Here is a 15,979-nt window from a genome sequence, read left to right as displayed (position 1 = left end):
TTACCAATGTGGCATTGTGGTATTTTCCCTTTAACTGAAGAGAGTTAAGAGAGAAAGCTTGCTGATACAATATACTGTTGCCTGTCACGAAAGAAATATAGGACTGTAAATGTGTAAATGTGCTAGCAACAGCGATTGATGTAATAGTAGTTTTAAGTTTCTATCTAGGAAAAAAACTAGAACCACTATACTACCTACCAAACCACTACGAACTGCTCACTCATTAACCAAAACCATTCGACCGAGGTAATTGAATATACCCACCTAGTCCGATTCCTCTTTCGTTCAACGTAACGTCCGTGATACATCACACATCACACATTATCATGGCCTTCAAGCGATGTCCAGCACGGAGTAATCGACGAGATGGACGGCAAGGTAAGGCACAAAGCGAAACCGAGAATGTGATGACATTCGATGAGAACAGCTTATAATATGATGTTGCTACACTACCCTCTGCACTACGCTGCACACTGCAATGCAAATGCAAGTGCATGAATGTGAAGCAAGCCCGATATCTATCGATATCTCATCCATTCTTTACTTATTCGGGAGCATCATCCATAACCCCCATCCATCCCCATCCATTCAATCATGATCCATCACACCCTTCACATCCATCACATCCATCCATCGCCTTACTTGTACTCACTCTCAATTGCTGTGCTGAAACTTGAAGGCCTATGAGCACAATCCAATCAAATTAAACCAGCTTATGATTGCATTGTAACGCAGCTTACGCATCGACGCTTGCCCGCCGCTCAAGCCCAACACCACTCTTCACAGAAAGATGGCCTCAAGGGTTCCTCGTACATACGCATTTGTCGATGCTGGTGACACAGGCGAACGACTCCGCCTCGAACTAAACTACGACCAGCATGACGGATTCAAAAATCGATTCCTTACCAGTGTCGCACTGTCTAAAAGGGGTCTTGGACTGGGTGGAAGCAAGCAGAATAGACAAGCATTCTTTATGTCCAATTGTAGAAGATTTAGTGCACTTTCACACTCGCTCACAAAATTTCTCGTGTCCATTTTTGCATCATTACCATCGTTGCCAGGTCATGGAACGGTACTGAGAGGCCCTGAATGCTCGCGTTGTTTCTGATGACAGGCTGACTGAAACTGCCGGCGGCTGTGCAAAAATAAAAATAAAAAAGAGGATGTCATGGAATAACATCGTGAGGGCATTGAATACCAATTTCTTTTACACCACGTCAATGTTTGGAGTAGCCCCTTCATACCCGATCCGCTCTTGCCACGGAACTCGGATATACGACCCCCGTCTATTTTATATTCATCAAGCTTGCGAAGCGAAGACTTTCCTATTGGACCTTCCGCAAGTCAAGCCTAAAATGGTATTCACGATATATATCGCTTTGAACACCGATGCGAAGTAGCAAGATGTATCAAGTGATCTAATTAACAAATGAGTAGATAGACGAAATTGGCCCGACTGACACGTTCATTTGTGCTCATGTTCTGCCCTATGATCCAAGTCATTATCTCATAATTCCTGAGTAGCGTCCCGGGTTACCACTCCGTCGGGCTGTACATCCAATGGGCATTACAATTCCATCTTCTGCGCACCAAAACCTTGCTCCATACTCGTAGAAGGGGATTGACACAGCATCTATCAACCATACAAAATCTCATGATTAGCATTTCGGGGAATAGACTCATCACTCCCGATCGCCTTCGAAATGTTTTGAAATGACTGAGGAGAGAGCTTGTTCTACAGCATTTCTCTCCTCTACCCACAACACTCAACAGGGAATTTACGCATTAAGCTTCAAAATGCGAACCTTACCAGGCATGACCTCGGGCCACCGTTGAGCTTCTGAGCTCTAATTGTCTCACTTAGACAGGACCTTAGATCCAACCCATGGTTGGCCGCGGCTGAAGGGGTGAACCCAGCCATATCTCACTATACCGTGCGTTCAGATCTGCGACTGGGGATTTTTCTATACGGTTTCAGTTTTCCCAAGTTTCTTCCTACAAATCACCATCTTTTTGTAACAAGAAAAATCAACAAACCCTAAAACCCCCTTTTCGCTGCACGTTATTGGTCCACTCGCCCTCGTCAAGGACTAGGGCCTTGGCTTCACCGCTTTATGTCACTGCTTATGGGTCGATAGGGATTTGGTTGTAGGAAATTGGGTATTAGTGGTGAGGGGAGAGGGATTTGATTATTCATATATTATGTGGATGAGTCAAAACTTCCATCGTTTCCTTCTGAGGGTTTAGCATAAAAGAAGGTGGTCTAATGCTATCATGCTATGCAGAGAGATTTTCTTGTGATTGTGATATCAATCATACAGTACATGTTACTTCGAACGCCTCTTTCATCAAATCCTGTCAATCGCGTGGCCAAAACATCAGTCGTCTGCATGGAACTGCTGAACAATTACTCCATAGAGCGAAGCGTATAAGGCTGTACATCAGTCATTGGGTACAATCATTGCTGCAGCATGCAAAGGGCAAAAAGACATGTTGAAAATCCCCAATAACTTATTTTTAGTACCCATTTTCTTTCTAGAAGATCTGACTTTCCTTTCGGTGCGGTACAACAGTATGCCGTGCCGTGCTGTGCTGCGCTGTGCTGTACTAAAGAACACACGAAAGTTTTACATGCAACATTGAAATACTACGTAGTATGGAAATCGGACAACACCAACAGCTACCGCAAGCTTTAAGCACGAAAACCGCGCTACTGTACGTATGTTTTTATTCACATAATAATACATGCAGCTGTATTAATAATCGTCCGTTTTTATATAGTGGTCAGATTCGATATCATTCAGGTCCGATCTTACTAGGCATCTTTCGTTGTCACTGTTTGTCGGATCGCCTCTTTTTTCCCATTTGTTTTCTACATGCATGACTTCGTTCGATCGCTTTGCTTCACTACAGTGCTCTGTGATTTTTGGTGCTGCACACCCGTAGATCCTCGGTCCTTCTCGAATAATAGCTTATCTTTTACAATTTGTGTCTGCACGACTCTTGAGCGGACCTGATTGGGACGCCTACGGAGAAACACTGTGCTATAGGGTTTATGAGTGTCCACCGTCCACTGCGCTGGATCTTCTAGCACTTTGGCGTGTTTGGTAGCTAACATAAAGTTTTCAGCGTTTCCTGGTTTCCCTCGTTCCCCCACTTTCCCACTTTTCCCCAGCGCAATAGTGGTGTGCTCGGCTGGTTTTCTGAGCAGCACCTTTTTGTAGAAAGGCTGCAAACCTTACCACCGACGTCGATTTTGCCTTGCTCATCCCTTGCCCATTTCTCTGCGATGTGGGGCTAACGGCGACAGCACAAAGCTACTGATACAGATGAGGCAATTGCGGCCATATTACAAGGATTGATTTGTCTCGGGATGAATAGAAATCCACATAAGCGATAGGAAAGTCCCATGACCTTTCACTATTTCTCGATCACCAAGGATACTGCCCAAGCTTGATCCTGTACGAAATATGGGAAGTTTCGAAGAGACAACATGTTTGCCACGCGGGTGGAACTTTAGTTAAGGATTTTTGGCGATGGAATGGGGTTTTTTGAGCAAAGATTGACCTATGCACGTCAAATCTAAGCTCGGGGAGAAAGCTTTAACAATTATTCATTAAAATCGTGGAATTTCTCATCCTATGGGACGATCATTTTGGCGGTGAAGTATGTAGACACGCGAGGGGAACTTGCTCGTCCCTCGTCTAAAACCTAATACAGACTCCCGCATCAAGGTTCCTATCTCCTACGTAAATACCATAGTTTCAAGGCGGAATACTCGAAAAAGATATCATGATTCAGCATGATGAAGAATTAAGCTCAGAGCATTAGGTTGTTATTTCCGGTGCAAGCTCCAAATGAAGAATGCTTGACCGGCTCCAACTTTCAAACCGCAACATTGGACCCTGACTCTGCGGTGTTTAATCTATCTACTTCGGGTGGGCTTCTGCATAAATGACAACATTGTTGGATCATTTGGAGAGGCTCAAGAACATGGTTATCCCTAGAGTAGTTCTTTCTCGCACTTTTCACACGCTATCGTGAACCAATTAGACGCTTTGAAACTTCAGAATCAATATGCAGCTACCACATGTTACTTAGCTTCGGAGGGCCTGTGAAACCATTCCTTGCATTTCTATCTTTTGGTAAACCTTGGTGATAGATGTCATCCGAAGTCCAATTCCCTATTTGGAGATATCTGAGGGAGTACGGTGAGGACAAAGCATGGAGCTTCAAATGGGAATCAAGTCATGGGTAACAGTCAAGGGGATGTCGAAAATTAACGGTTGTATACATCCAGAGCCACCCCATCTAACATCTGTTGGGCCGAAGTATCGACATTGAATATCCGGTCGTAAGTGTTTAATGACCATGTCACTTGCCCTGATAATGATCTTATGGAGAACAAAAACAAACTTTTGGGATCTTTTGTCTCGGTATCGACGCACCAGGGCGAGCAGGGGGCATGGGTTTGTGCACAATTCTTATGAAAAACATCTTACCTTATTGCGCCTGTTCTCCGCAAGACTGGTTAAACTGGGCCACCGTGCCAAGAGGCCAAGCTTTGTATTTCAAGTAAAGTTTGGTCTTGGCTTTCCTTGATCAACACGGGTGTTTAGCTGTTCAGTGGACGGCGATGAGGGTTAAAAGCCGAGGCAGCCTTTTTTAACTCTTTTTGTTGCTAAAAATAGCCCATATATATTGGCCACATTGGGTAATCAATTCGCTTAAGAACACTCTATATTCTGGAGCCCATCTTCTGTGCTATTCTCTTCGATCCACTTGTGCAATAGCCAGACAGTATTGAAAAGATTCTTGAACTGTTCCCGAGAATTCACCTCCCGTAAATCCGACATGTGGAGTGGAATTGAACCTAGGTACCGGGGACTCCGATGCTAATTCAACGAGCGAGAGGCGCTCCGGAGGGAGGGAGGAGACCAACACATCTAGGGACAGCGATTTTCCCACATGGCTCGGACTTTATCTTTGTCAGAGACCGAAGGCAAGAAAGTCGTTCGTTGTGGCTGCAGAATTCCATTTGCCGGCTCAGACTACACTTCACCACTCAACCATTAAATCCAGGCAGCAGGAATTGCTTCAAATAGTGCAGGTTTAGTATTGTAAACGGTTTGGACTATCACGATTCACTGCACTACCACCCGTGCGCCACAGCCCGCTTCCTCACTAGAACTACTTTTCTGAGACGCACGAGAGGGGAAGTGCAAGAAAAAGTAACTATACGCGCAAAACACCTTGTTAGGTTTGACTTATCTATCTTGTTCTTGCATGATCTGAGAATTGACCTATGACGAAAGGAAAACTCGGTGTTTTTGCTTCTTTGGTTACATCCGCTGCCATCGTTCACTCGGACTCGGACCGCATTGATGTTCATGTCCTTAGGCAATGTATTAGATTTTTCATTCCATCTCCGTGGTTTCTTCCGTGATCATTGCTCCCCTCAGTCGAGAAAGGTGGAGGCGACAAAAGACCATGCATATGCTGCAACAATAAGATCTATGACCTGTCCAACGGCCGTACTTCTGCTGTAGAGCATTAATCGTACAGGAAGGGGATTACAAAAGAACGTTCGCGAAAGGAAGCAATAAAGACTGCGGGGTACGTTCATGTATTCTCCAGCCCCTCGGTCCCATTTTCAATAGTCGGTGAACGTGTCATTTTCCCTCGCCTGTACTCAGTAAGTAATCACTGCAGCAATCCCACTTCTACTGAAGGAAAGACGAATTGGATTGCTGGTCAAGGCTTATAGTCCTGCAAGTGTGCATGCATTTTGTCTGCTCAGGATCGAGATATGAAATCGCATGGTGTGGAATCTGCTACCCATAAATTGAGAGGATAGATGTAACATGTAACGCTACGTTGATTCAATAGCACCGCAGCAGTAGCAAACAGTGAAGATGTATGGCTGGCTATCTACACGCATCTCCAATCATGAATAACCCTTTCAATTTCTTCAATCCTTCAAAGTGTCTCCGCTCATCCATACACGCGAGCATTATAAGACCCCATCCTGTACGCCGTACCACCGCCGTCGTTCGACTATTCGATGAAGAACGAGCAAAAAAATTGCCGCATGAGGTAAGGTGGTGCGATACATAGGGTTTCCATCCGCGCTTGATAGGATCAGAAACAAGCAGTCATGCACGTCGTCTTAGTCATTTATGGCCCAGGTTCAGGGGGTCATATTCTGCAAATGATTTCACTCGTCTCCCTGAGCAAACATGTTCCAACTATAGGAAGGCAGTCTTATATCAACAAGGCTGGAGTCAGCACTCTAAGTAGAGTTCTCACTTTGATTCGATGAGCCACCACGACTTCGTGGTTGTGTAATCGTAGGATGTCACTTATTCGCATATCTTGACGGCGAAGTCGCTCAGGCGGTCTGGAGTGAGAATGTTCAATGGTTGTTGGTTTGCGACTATGGACAATAACCTAGCAATCGTCCAATACTTCATGCGTCTTGAGGCGAAGCCTCACGGTTAAGTTAAGGGATCTATTGAGCGAGTAATCAGTCCAATGAGTCGGCATGCAAAGGGCCATCATTACTATACATAGTACTACCTGGGGTTCACTCATCATTTATTGATTACTTACTATTCATAATCAAACAAGGAGTCTGCGATGGCATTCAAGATTGCATGGGGAAACTATTGTCTTCGACATCCCATACCCAATGGCGCTTTATTATTGGAGAATATCAATGAGCTTGAATATATGGGCAGCCTTTTCTGGAGTCATTGAGTGTCACCATGCCAATGATTGTGAAAATGTCGCGTTGGGTCTAATGGTATCGAGGTAGGTAAAGTTGAGTTTTTCAATATCTGGCTGTAATTGATACAAACATTCTAGTTGGTTTTAAATGTCCCACACGAATTCAATGCTCTAGATGATCTCAATACATCAAGTCTACCAAAAACATGAAATGGGCTGAAAAATCACAAGTCTTCCATCTCCCACTCAAAGTGCGGATCCTCAGAGATTCCAAACATGAATAAATTCATACATCAGTCCAGATCCTTGCATTGCCGTACGAGCAGCTCGAATCATGGACCTCAGATGTATATCACAAACGCAAGACACTGTTCATCCGCCAGCAGGTCATCTCATCTCCTCGACAAACACGCAATCAATCGATAGGAAAGTCAATAATTCCACAGCAAACTTTCTATTCAGGACACAACCCAATTCTCACACGCATCTATCTCCCAATCCGCACATTCACACCAGCGAATTCACCAATTCCTACGCGTCCATCAATCCATCCATCCCATTCCGGCATTCCATCGCAAAACAAACTTTCAAAGCATCGTATCTCATGCTTTGGATCTCCAGAATTGCGTATACCTTACACCGGTAACACACAATACAATGCAAAATACTACATTCCCACACCCTTCCACGTACTCGGGTTACCTCCCTGATTCTACTCCTTCCTTTTTCACATTTGATTGTCCAAAAGAACTCTCACTATTAAGTTTCCCACTATCAAATGCCTTACAATTACAAGCCCAGCCGGCAGATCAAAATCAAGAACCAAGAACCAGGGAGGGGTAGGTTGATCCATAGAGTTTGAGTAGACATCCCGAGGACGCCAGGGAGGGGGAAAAAGCCAAGTTAGATCGGCCGAAGAAAGAAAGAGAAAAATGAAATGAAATGTTTACAAAGCGATTTACTGATGCCCTGAAGTCGGCGACTCTGGAGAGTCCAGGATCGAGAAGGTTGGATACGGGAGGGAGTTCCCATTAGAGTTTTGAGGCTGAACGTCGATCGGAATGTGAGGAGCAAGAGGAAGAGGACGGAGGGTGGCGTTTTCCCCTTCTTCTTCTTCTTTTTCTTCTTCTTCTTCCTCTCCCTCTTTCGGAATTGCCCAATGGGGAGAATCGAGGTGTCAGTAGTGGAGGGATCTAGCCGGGGAACTGGGGGGTTCGAAGAAGATTCGGTGGATGGAAGTAAGGGAACATAGGGCGTCGGAGATATCTCAGTGAATGGGTGTGGAAACAGGGTCTCGGGAAGATCGAGGGTGCAAGGAGGTGGAGTAGACAGGTGGAGGGTTTGAGCTAGCAGCATGTGGAGGGTGGATTTCCGGTGCGGATGGGTTAGCCAAGTTCTGTGGCTTATACTGCGGCACTGAAGATGTTCACGAATCTGTTTGGGTTGAATGAAGATTTGAGATTTGAGACCCGTACGCAGCCAGATCGAAAGACACATCCCATGCAAGATGAGCGAACTAGTGTTGAATTGAGTTTCAACTTTTTTTCTTCTCCCATGGATAGTCTGCCCTAAATGCCAATTGCAACTCCAATTCCCGAATATCAATACACCTCACACCTCCTTTCCACGCAGCGTCGTATCGAACTCAAACTCAAACCATCCCACCCCATCCCATCCCATCCCACCGGTGAAACCCGCACCCCCCAATCCACCAAGACTCTTGAAATTCTAATGATTCCATATCCCCTTTTCATACATGCAGACATCCACATATACACATGCATATGTATTATGCATACCCAGGACACAGGTACGTAGGCATGTATCCACCTTCCCCCATCCCACCCTATCCTATCCCATCCCTCCCTATTTTCGAATTCTTCACCTCCTGTGGTATTCTCCGTATCCACTGCCGGTATTTCACCTCACTGCTAGGCTCGTAGCAATCCACCGCTCCACAGAGCATATTACATAACATCACACTGTTTGTATGCGCCCTACAAAAGACAACTCATGCATCGGGTATGTAATTTTCCTACCTTCCTACCTACCTCCTTACCGGAGAATTTCCTCCCCCTTCCTATTTTCCCTTTCCACAATCCCGCGGGTATATATGTCAACTCCCCATTCCACCTCCCGCATACTCATTCTCACCCCCCACTGTCCTCCTACTCATATATATATATATATATATATACATATATATATACATTCACATTAGCATCACCCTAAACTCGCACCCTTCAAATTACAATCATCAAACATTTCAAAAATCTCCCTCTATACTACTATATACTATTCGCTCCTCAACTATATGCTATCTATCTACTTCATCTATCTACCTAAATAATAACCCATCGCCCAAAACACACTCGTCTCAACGCTATGCTTGCTGCAAGAAATGCCTCCCTTCGCCCACCCCATTCAATTCATTTCATCCACACCCGTACCTCTTCACTTTCTCGCTGACCATGTTTTCTTTCCCTTCCTCCAGAGTATAGAGCCCAAAAAAGAAGAGGTATCAAGATCAAGTATATCTATCTAATTGTTTTTGCTTACTTGCATTTCCATCCACCCATCCCACTTCCCATTCATCCACCCATGACCATGCATGTCATGTCCTTAGGGCTATTATCAGCCCAGCCCACAACACCCTACCGGCGCTCCACACCTTCTCAAGCACAAAGTGGAAAGAAATTAAGAAGGAAGAAAATCGATCGCCATGCCATCCCTTTTGCCAGAATGTAGTATGCTATTTTCCTCTTTCAACCCCTATGGATTCCCGTCCTTCGATCACCTTTCTTCCAAATACTAATCATCCATTCGCTTTAATCGTCAGTGTCCATCCATCATCCCATATAACGTAACCTTTCTCACGCTGAATCTCTTTTGTAAATACAAATATTCCATGCATATTTTGCACTTGGGCTCCTGCATGCTTGTTGTTTGACCTTTTGTTTTCCTCATCAAATTGCAAACTATCAGCTTGCATTTATCTTTAATCATTCCCTATCCCATTTACGCCCATCTGCCTAAGTTGTAAAACATTTCAATTCCCAGATTGCAATATACTTTGAATTTCGAATTGACCCGAAGGTTATTCTATCCATATAGATATTTACAAGTTGTATGTTGATCTTAAAGCTGCGATATTTGCTGGAGCAACATTGCTGTTAAGGAAGGCATTGAAATCTGGAATTAGACCCTTATAAACGTCGAGGACCTGTGGTTAAAGAGACAAGTGTTAGCCATGTGCAAGTATTACGACAGGAGGAAATCAATAGCTTACTTGTTGGAATGCTTGTTGTAGTTCGACGTTCCAAGTACTGCCAGGTTCAACGTCCTTTCCGTATTTTGCAATTGCAGTGACAAATTGCGCCAAAGTTTTCTCCATGGCTTGTGGGTTTAACATGACAATCGACAAGAAGCCCTTGAAAGCAGTAGCTTTTTCCAGGGTGTGATCAACATCTTCGAGAGCCTTAAGAAATGGTTGAGAAAAGGTGGCCAAGTGGGGTGACAGGATCTCAGCGTTGAACAAGCCCATTCGTCCTAGAGCTATAGCTGCATTCTCATTCATCGACTTTGGTACCATTGGATTGGACAATATTTCGAGGAATTTTTCGGACAATTTGGGCACGTATGGGGCCATGTCCTTTTGGTATTGAATTGCCACCTCACCTGCCGACCAGCATGCATTGTTGAGTACGCTAAAGGTCGACTCAATCTGCTCATCAACAATTGAATCAAGGTCGAGTTGACTAATGAGCACAGGGAGTAGCGTGGGGAGGAATTCTCGTAGTTGTGGAAACACGTATTTTGCACAATCTCCTAACAATGCGTAGGATGATTGGCGGACATCGTTCTCTGGATCCTCCATGCAATATACGAGAAGTTGAAAAAGTTGGGGCTGCGAACCGGATACGAGCGCTGCAGATTGCTTATCGTCAACTGCTTGGATAATCGCGCTCAATAAATCCAAACTAGTCACCATGAAATCCTTGTCCGGAGTATCTAACCCTGGATTATTGGCCGCCGCGATGAATTCTTCCAGGTTTTGATGAATGATTGTCACACATCTCGTGAAAACGGGGGCGGCAAATGGGGCGAAGCTATCTGCCAAAGCAGTAGCAACGTACGACAGGCATTCTAAGAGTGGGAACAATTCTCGTGATTGATCAGAAACTTTATGCCATCTGTTTATCAGTGCTGGCATCAATAAATCAATGAGCTCTGGTTGTGCCAAACCTTGACCTACGTGCTCGGCTAGCGTTTGAACGCAGTCGTACAGAATGAACATGTTACGATCCTTGTATTTCTCAAAACACGTGACAAATTGCTGAATGATTGGCTTGCAATACGGCGTGAGGTTGGAACCTGCTTTCTCCTCGAGATGTGCAAATGCTGAAGCCCCAGCTTCTTGGACTCTCTTGTTGCGGTCCAACATCTTTGTCAAAATGCCTTCCATCATAGGCTCAAAATACTGTGCTCGTTGGTTCGGGTCTTCAAGCCCAGCTCCCCAAGCCGAGTATCTACCGAGGGTCCAGCAGGTAATTTGTCTAACCAAGGGTTCGGTATCATTTAAGAGTGAGATCAGGTAGGGTACCAGTTCAGGAAGATGTGGTCTAACAACGTCCATACAGCCTTCAGCAACGGCACCGAGAGCGAGAACCGCTGCTTCCCGATGTGGCCACTCCTGATGTCGTAGGTTGGTCATCAAATATGGAAGAATCGTGTTAAAAACTGGGCCGCGGAAATCGTTTGCAAAAACGTCAAGTGCCGCAGCTGAACACTTTCTCAGATTCCACCTGTCTTCAGGGGCCTCATCATCATCATCCTCCTCAATTTCCCCTTCATCAAGGTCATCATCATCTTCCATGCCTTCGAGTTTGGCGTAATCAACACCATTCGCCGCCCCATTGCTGTCCCCATTCGCCGCTTGCATTCTGGCAGCTTTAGTTTTGGCAAACTTAGGTTTGATATCCTCGGCGCGGTCCTCGACATCGGCATCATCGCCTCCCCCTTCAAGCATGGCAATATCTTCCTCGCTATATATCATGCTCTCAAGTAACACAGGTATAATTTTGTCGAGGTATGGACCCAATGCAGTGTACAACTCATTGTGCTCCCCAACACTAAGCCAAAATTCGGCGGCGTCGCATGCCAAATCCTCGTCATCAACTTTTCGTTGCTGTGCTATCATATAATCAACCAACCCACCGATATGGGGAAGAATCTTATCAGGTCGAATTTCCACAATCTGAACAAATGCTCTGCAGACCTGTCGCCTAACTTCATTTGAGGGATCACTGGCGAGTTGAAACAGGCGGTTGAGGAGATCATCCAAAGATATAAGTAAGGCTTGGGGTTTGTGTGGAATGAAGATATTCAAAGCGGTCAAAGCCAAAGTTCGAATTCGTGGCCTCTCATTCGCAGCGAACAGAATGAGTTTTGGGATGATGAAGGCAAGCGGTCGCTGTCCTTGATATTCCTTGTCTAGCATTTTTCGATTATCTTCACAGATCTTCGACAAAGCTGCCATGGCTCCCTCCTGTGCTTCTGGTGAAATTGTTCCATTGGTATTCCCAATCAGAGCCAGTAAATCTGGCAAAATCTGTGGCCATCCCAATATACCTCCCTTACTAACGATTTCCGTAATAACATTTCCTGCGTAGTTTCGTATAGTTGGGATTTTGTCTTGGAGGGCTAATGGAACCGAAGATTGTATCAGAGATAGACTCTCAGGAGGTATCGATTTGTACCCAGATCTAATATTGTTCTTCAGCATAACAGCTGCTGCCGATCGAATCGCAAAGTAGTCATTTGAAGTGTAATTTAGGCCCGAAGGAACCTCCGAATGCGAAAATAGGTAGGTCAGGTAATTATTGATATCTGGCGAAGACTTTGCTTGAGATAGCATCTGTTTGGTATGATAATTAGATCGGGCTCTAGAAAACAGTTCTAGCTTAGATTATGCATTTTCAAAGGAAAAACTTACAATCTCTGCTTGCTTCTGAGCAGTCTTGTCTTGCCCACTTAACGAGTCTTTCAAGCATCCTGACAATTGCCTCAAAGCCTCCTGTTCTGGCTGCCACGCCATCTCTGCTACCCTCTCGCTAGGAGCCTGTCGCACCTTCGATTTGGAGTATTCTCAAGATTCCGATATGCAGGTACGCACTTCAAGGTAAGAGATGGAAGCTCTAGGGGTCACACAAGAATTTACTTGTGGGACGTTAGAGGAGGTAGGTCGACATCTGTCGCAAAGGTTGAAGAGTTAGCTTGTGATAACGGCGTATAAAAGGATTGATGGACATGAGAGATCATTGGGTTAAGTGTGAATAAAGAAGGGGCGTGCATGACTTACGAACCGCAATTGTGAAGGGGAAAGGGCAAGAAAAAAGGTAGAATGTGAATTGTGTTACGATTCAACGAAGTAGGAATTTGGTGGGGTGTCAATTTGTTTGCTAGATCCAAGAGCGGCAGAGAAAAGCTGTGTCGAAATTTGGGGGTCGATATGGTGCTAGTACGACGATACCCATATAATAACGTTCTTGCAGGGGGGCTATTGGTTTGTGCAATGTAAATAATAAGTTAGTAATAATAAAAGTGTGCTTGTACGGAGGAGAATGATTGTATAAAATTGTGACGGCAGCTTTTTCTTGACCGGGCTTCTCGTGGAGATTTTCGCAGAAGGGGATGAAATGATAACGAATGGCAACGAATGGCAACAAATGGCAACGAGTCTATTTATCTGTTTATATATCTTCACATGGTACCCGGCAGGCAGGTAGGGAGGTGGTACTAAGTGCTATGTAGATAGAGACCGACCTTGGTGGATGATGGAAACGGATCATTCGTACTGATAATGATATCGGGGGGTTTGACGGCTACCAACCTTTGATAGGTAGGTACATGAGGGTCTTTTGGCTCGAGCATACTTGACAATTTACCCTTCATAGTACTGCATCTTCTTTGAATCTGTTCTTTCACTCAGCCAGTCGGTCAGCCAGTCGGTCAGCCAGTCAGTCAATCAGTCGGTCAGTCAGCCAGTCAGCCAGTCAGCCAGTCACTCACTCACTCACTCACCCACCCACTTGTACCCACCACCAACTACGCGCAGCTGTCACTCGTGCTTGTTGAAGAACTATAGGCCAAGCTTGCACGTCTGTGAAGAACGAATTCGAACTTCTCGCTTGGAAGAACAACGTTCGCGGGGTAGCTGGCTGGAGAGTGTGTCGTCAGTATTGATATGGGTGTTGCTCAACGAAGGATATTGGGTAGAATTGCAGAATGATAGGATGGTATACAGTACTCGTAGCATCGAATGATCGAAGGGAGAAGTAACGCCGATTTGTATATTCATTATAGACGCTGTGAACATAGATGTTTATAGATAGATTATGATACACGTTTAACAACCACAATAAGATCCATATTATGAATGCAGCATCAAATCACTGTTACGTTCTAGGACTAACTAATCGATATTGGTCTTGCTACTTGCTACCTCATGACGGATATTTGTAGATACACTATCTGTATCTGTTCATGCAATTTATCACTAAAACGAGGAAACTTTCTTTTCAAGACACCGTGTAACTTCAGAACCCAAGCTCCCAGCCCAAACAATATCGTATTCACGGAAATTTTCAATTGCAAACATCTAGTTCTATTCACTCAGCAAAGGATTTGCGTTCAATGGATTGGCGTATCGCACAATACTTCATATTTAGATAGACTTATTGTGAGGAGCCAACAACAAGCCACATCTGCGGACCTGCAGCTGGGACAGTCCATATACTTATCCGGTGATTGATCATTGTAGCTCCAGCCCTATGCCATAAAGCCAACTCATTCATATTCCCCCAAAAAGTTCGGGTCTTAGTACGGCGGCAAGTGATACTACTGTTGTGTCAAAGACAGATATGAAATGGGATAGCCGTGTCTTCTTCAGGGGGTCTGGAATAGGCTCTGAACTTAAAATGGTCTGGAAATCTTGCATGCAGAGGGTGCGCATGACATTACTGAGACTTCGGCGAATTCTAGACAAGATTGACCGTTGTACACAATGAGAGAATTGATAGGCTTTGAATTTTCGGCGGAGTGAGTCGTGGGCCATTGAAACGTCTTCAGAATAATGTAAGAGCACATAGGAACTGGACCTTGATGAGTTTCTAGTGCTGTTATTGTTGCACCGCGAAGTGATAATGATGTGCAAGTAAGATCCCAAGGATTTGGTCCTGTTCTTTGTCAGGTCGTACATCTGACGATTATTGCTGTCCCACCATATTGATCATGATGCAAGCCTCGATGAAGACCCTTAGCCTATAAGTCTTTGATTTCAGGTGATACCATTCTTGAAATGGCTTGAATAGTTCAGTAGTCATTTCTAGGACCGGCATTGGTACAACGGTAGGTTGCACAACTATCAAGTTGTAGCTTGCTTTGCAAGAACCCGATTCTCGGTATCGTCCGCTCTCCATCGCACGAACCAGAAGAATGTGTTTAGTAGCTGGTGCTTCATCTCCATTTAGGGATTATTGAAGGTAATGGCGGCTTCGATTTAAGTGCCATTGGTGCCATCCACAATCAATTCACCTTCGGTCTTTCGCACTTGTTCCATAACAATTTCCACCACCTTCTTGAAACCTTCCATCTCCTCCTCCACAGTCCCGCCCATTCCTGCACTTGCGAAGCTGATAGAATTGCCAACGTAGACGGGCTTTCCTGTCTTGCGTGCCAACAATTTTGCAAGACGGGTCGTGAACTCGACTGAGGATTCGTAGACACACAAGGGTGTAGAAAGTGGCTGACTAGCATTCATTCTCTAAACATACGTTAGAACACTGAGATGGAGCAGGAACCAGAGAATGACTTACGTTGGGGAGCGCATAGACGAATGAACCTAGAGGTGGTGCAGTGGAAGTATCGCCATTTAATGCCGTTGTGAGGAACAATAATAATGAAACCGTATTGATTGTCAAGTGAAGATGGATATTGGTCTCTGGGGCTTTCGGAAGAGGGAATGAGATTTGAATGGATGGCTGTGACGCGCCTGTGACTTCTGGACTCGAGTTCGCCATATTTACTGATGGTGCTATTGGGAGCTGTTTCTGGTGGAAAAAAGTAATAGATGTTCTCTTGCTTGGGTTTGGCGGGCTCGCGGGGTATGTTTGCATGGGGGAACAGACGAGACTGTTCGTGACGAACTGAGCTTTACTATTATAACATAACATTTACACTTCAACTTTTA

General features: G+C 44.8%; 2 protein-coding genes across 2 annotated transcripts; both read right to left on the bottom strand.

Annotated features, from left to right (window-relative positions):
* Window positions 1-8,963: 8,963 nt before the first annotated feature.
* On the bottom strand, window positions 8,964-13,344 carry Bckap104. Its single transcript, XM_024695569.1, has 4 exons — window positions 13,091-13,344; window positions 12,725-12,980; window positions 10,019-12,646; window positions 8,964-9,952 (listed from the first exon to the last, which is right to left on the bottom strand). The coding sequence occupies exons 2-4, from the start codon at window positions 12,824-12,826 to the stop codon at window positions 9,848-9,850; spliced, it is 2,835 nt and encodes a 944-aa protein (XP_024551363.1). The 5' UTR covers window positions 12,827-12,980; window positions 13,091-13,344; the 3' UTR covers window positions 8,964-9,847.
* An 840-nt stretch (window positions 13,345-14,184) lies between these two features.
* BCIN_10g03510 (hypothetical protein) lies at window positions 14,185-15,903 on the bottom strand. The gene is made up of 2 exons (XM_001549981.2): window positions 15,606-15,903; window positions 14,185-15,553 (listed from the first exon to the last, which is right to left on the bottom strand). Exons 1-2 carry the CDS (start codon window positions 15,807-15,809, stop codon window positions 15,290-15,292), a joined length of 468 nt encoding a protein of 155 aa, XP_001550031.1. The 5' UTR covers window positions 15,810-15,903; the 3' UTR covers window positions 14,185-15,289.
* Between the last annotated feature and the right edge of the window lie 76 nt (window positions 15,904-15,979).

Source organism: Botrytis cinerea, chromosome 10, assembly GCF_000143535.2.
Source record: "Botrytis cinerea B05.10 chromosome 10, complete sequence".
NCBI classification, from domain to species: Eukaryota; Fungi; Ascomycota; class Leotiomycetes; order Helotiales; family Sclerotiniaceae; genus Botrytis; species Botrytis cinerea.
This window is presented reverse-complemented; position numbering and strand designations above follow the sequence as displayed.

Coding starts and splice junctions, on each gene's coding strand:
- Bckap104 (XM_024695569.1), bottom strand. CDS start 12,826: ATGGCGTGGCAGCCAGAACAGGAGGCTTTGAGGCAATTGTCAGGATGC. Junction 12,647..12,724: donor CTCAGAAGCAAGCAGAGATT/GTAAGTTTTTCC, acceptor CATACCAAACAG/ATGCTATCTCAAGCAAAGTC. Junction 9,953..10,018: donor TACAACAAGCATTCCAACAA/GTAAGCTATTGA, acceptor CTTTAACCACAG/GTCCTCGACGTTTATAAGGG.
- BCIN_10g03510 (XM_001549981.2), bottom strand. CDS start 15,809: ATGGCGAACTCGAGTCCAGAAGTCACAGGCGCGTCACAGCCATCCATT. Junction 15,554..15,605: donor TCGTCTATGCGCTCCCCAAC/GTAAGTCATTCT, acceptor ACGTATGTTTAG/AGAATGAATGCTAGTCAGCC.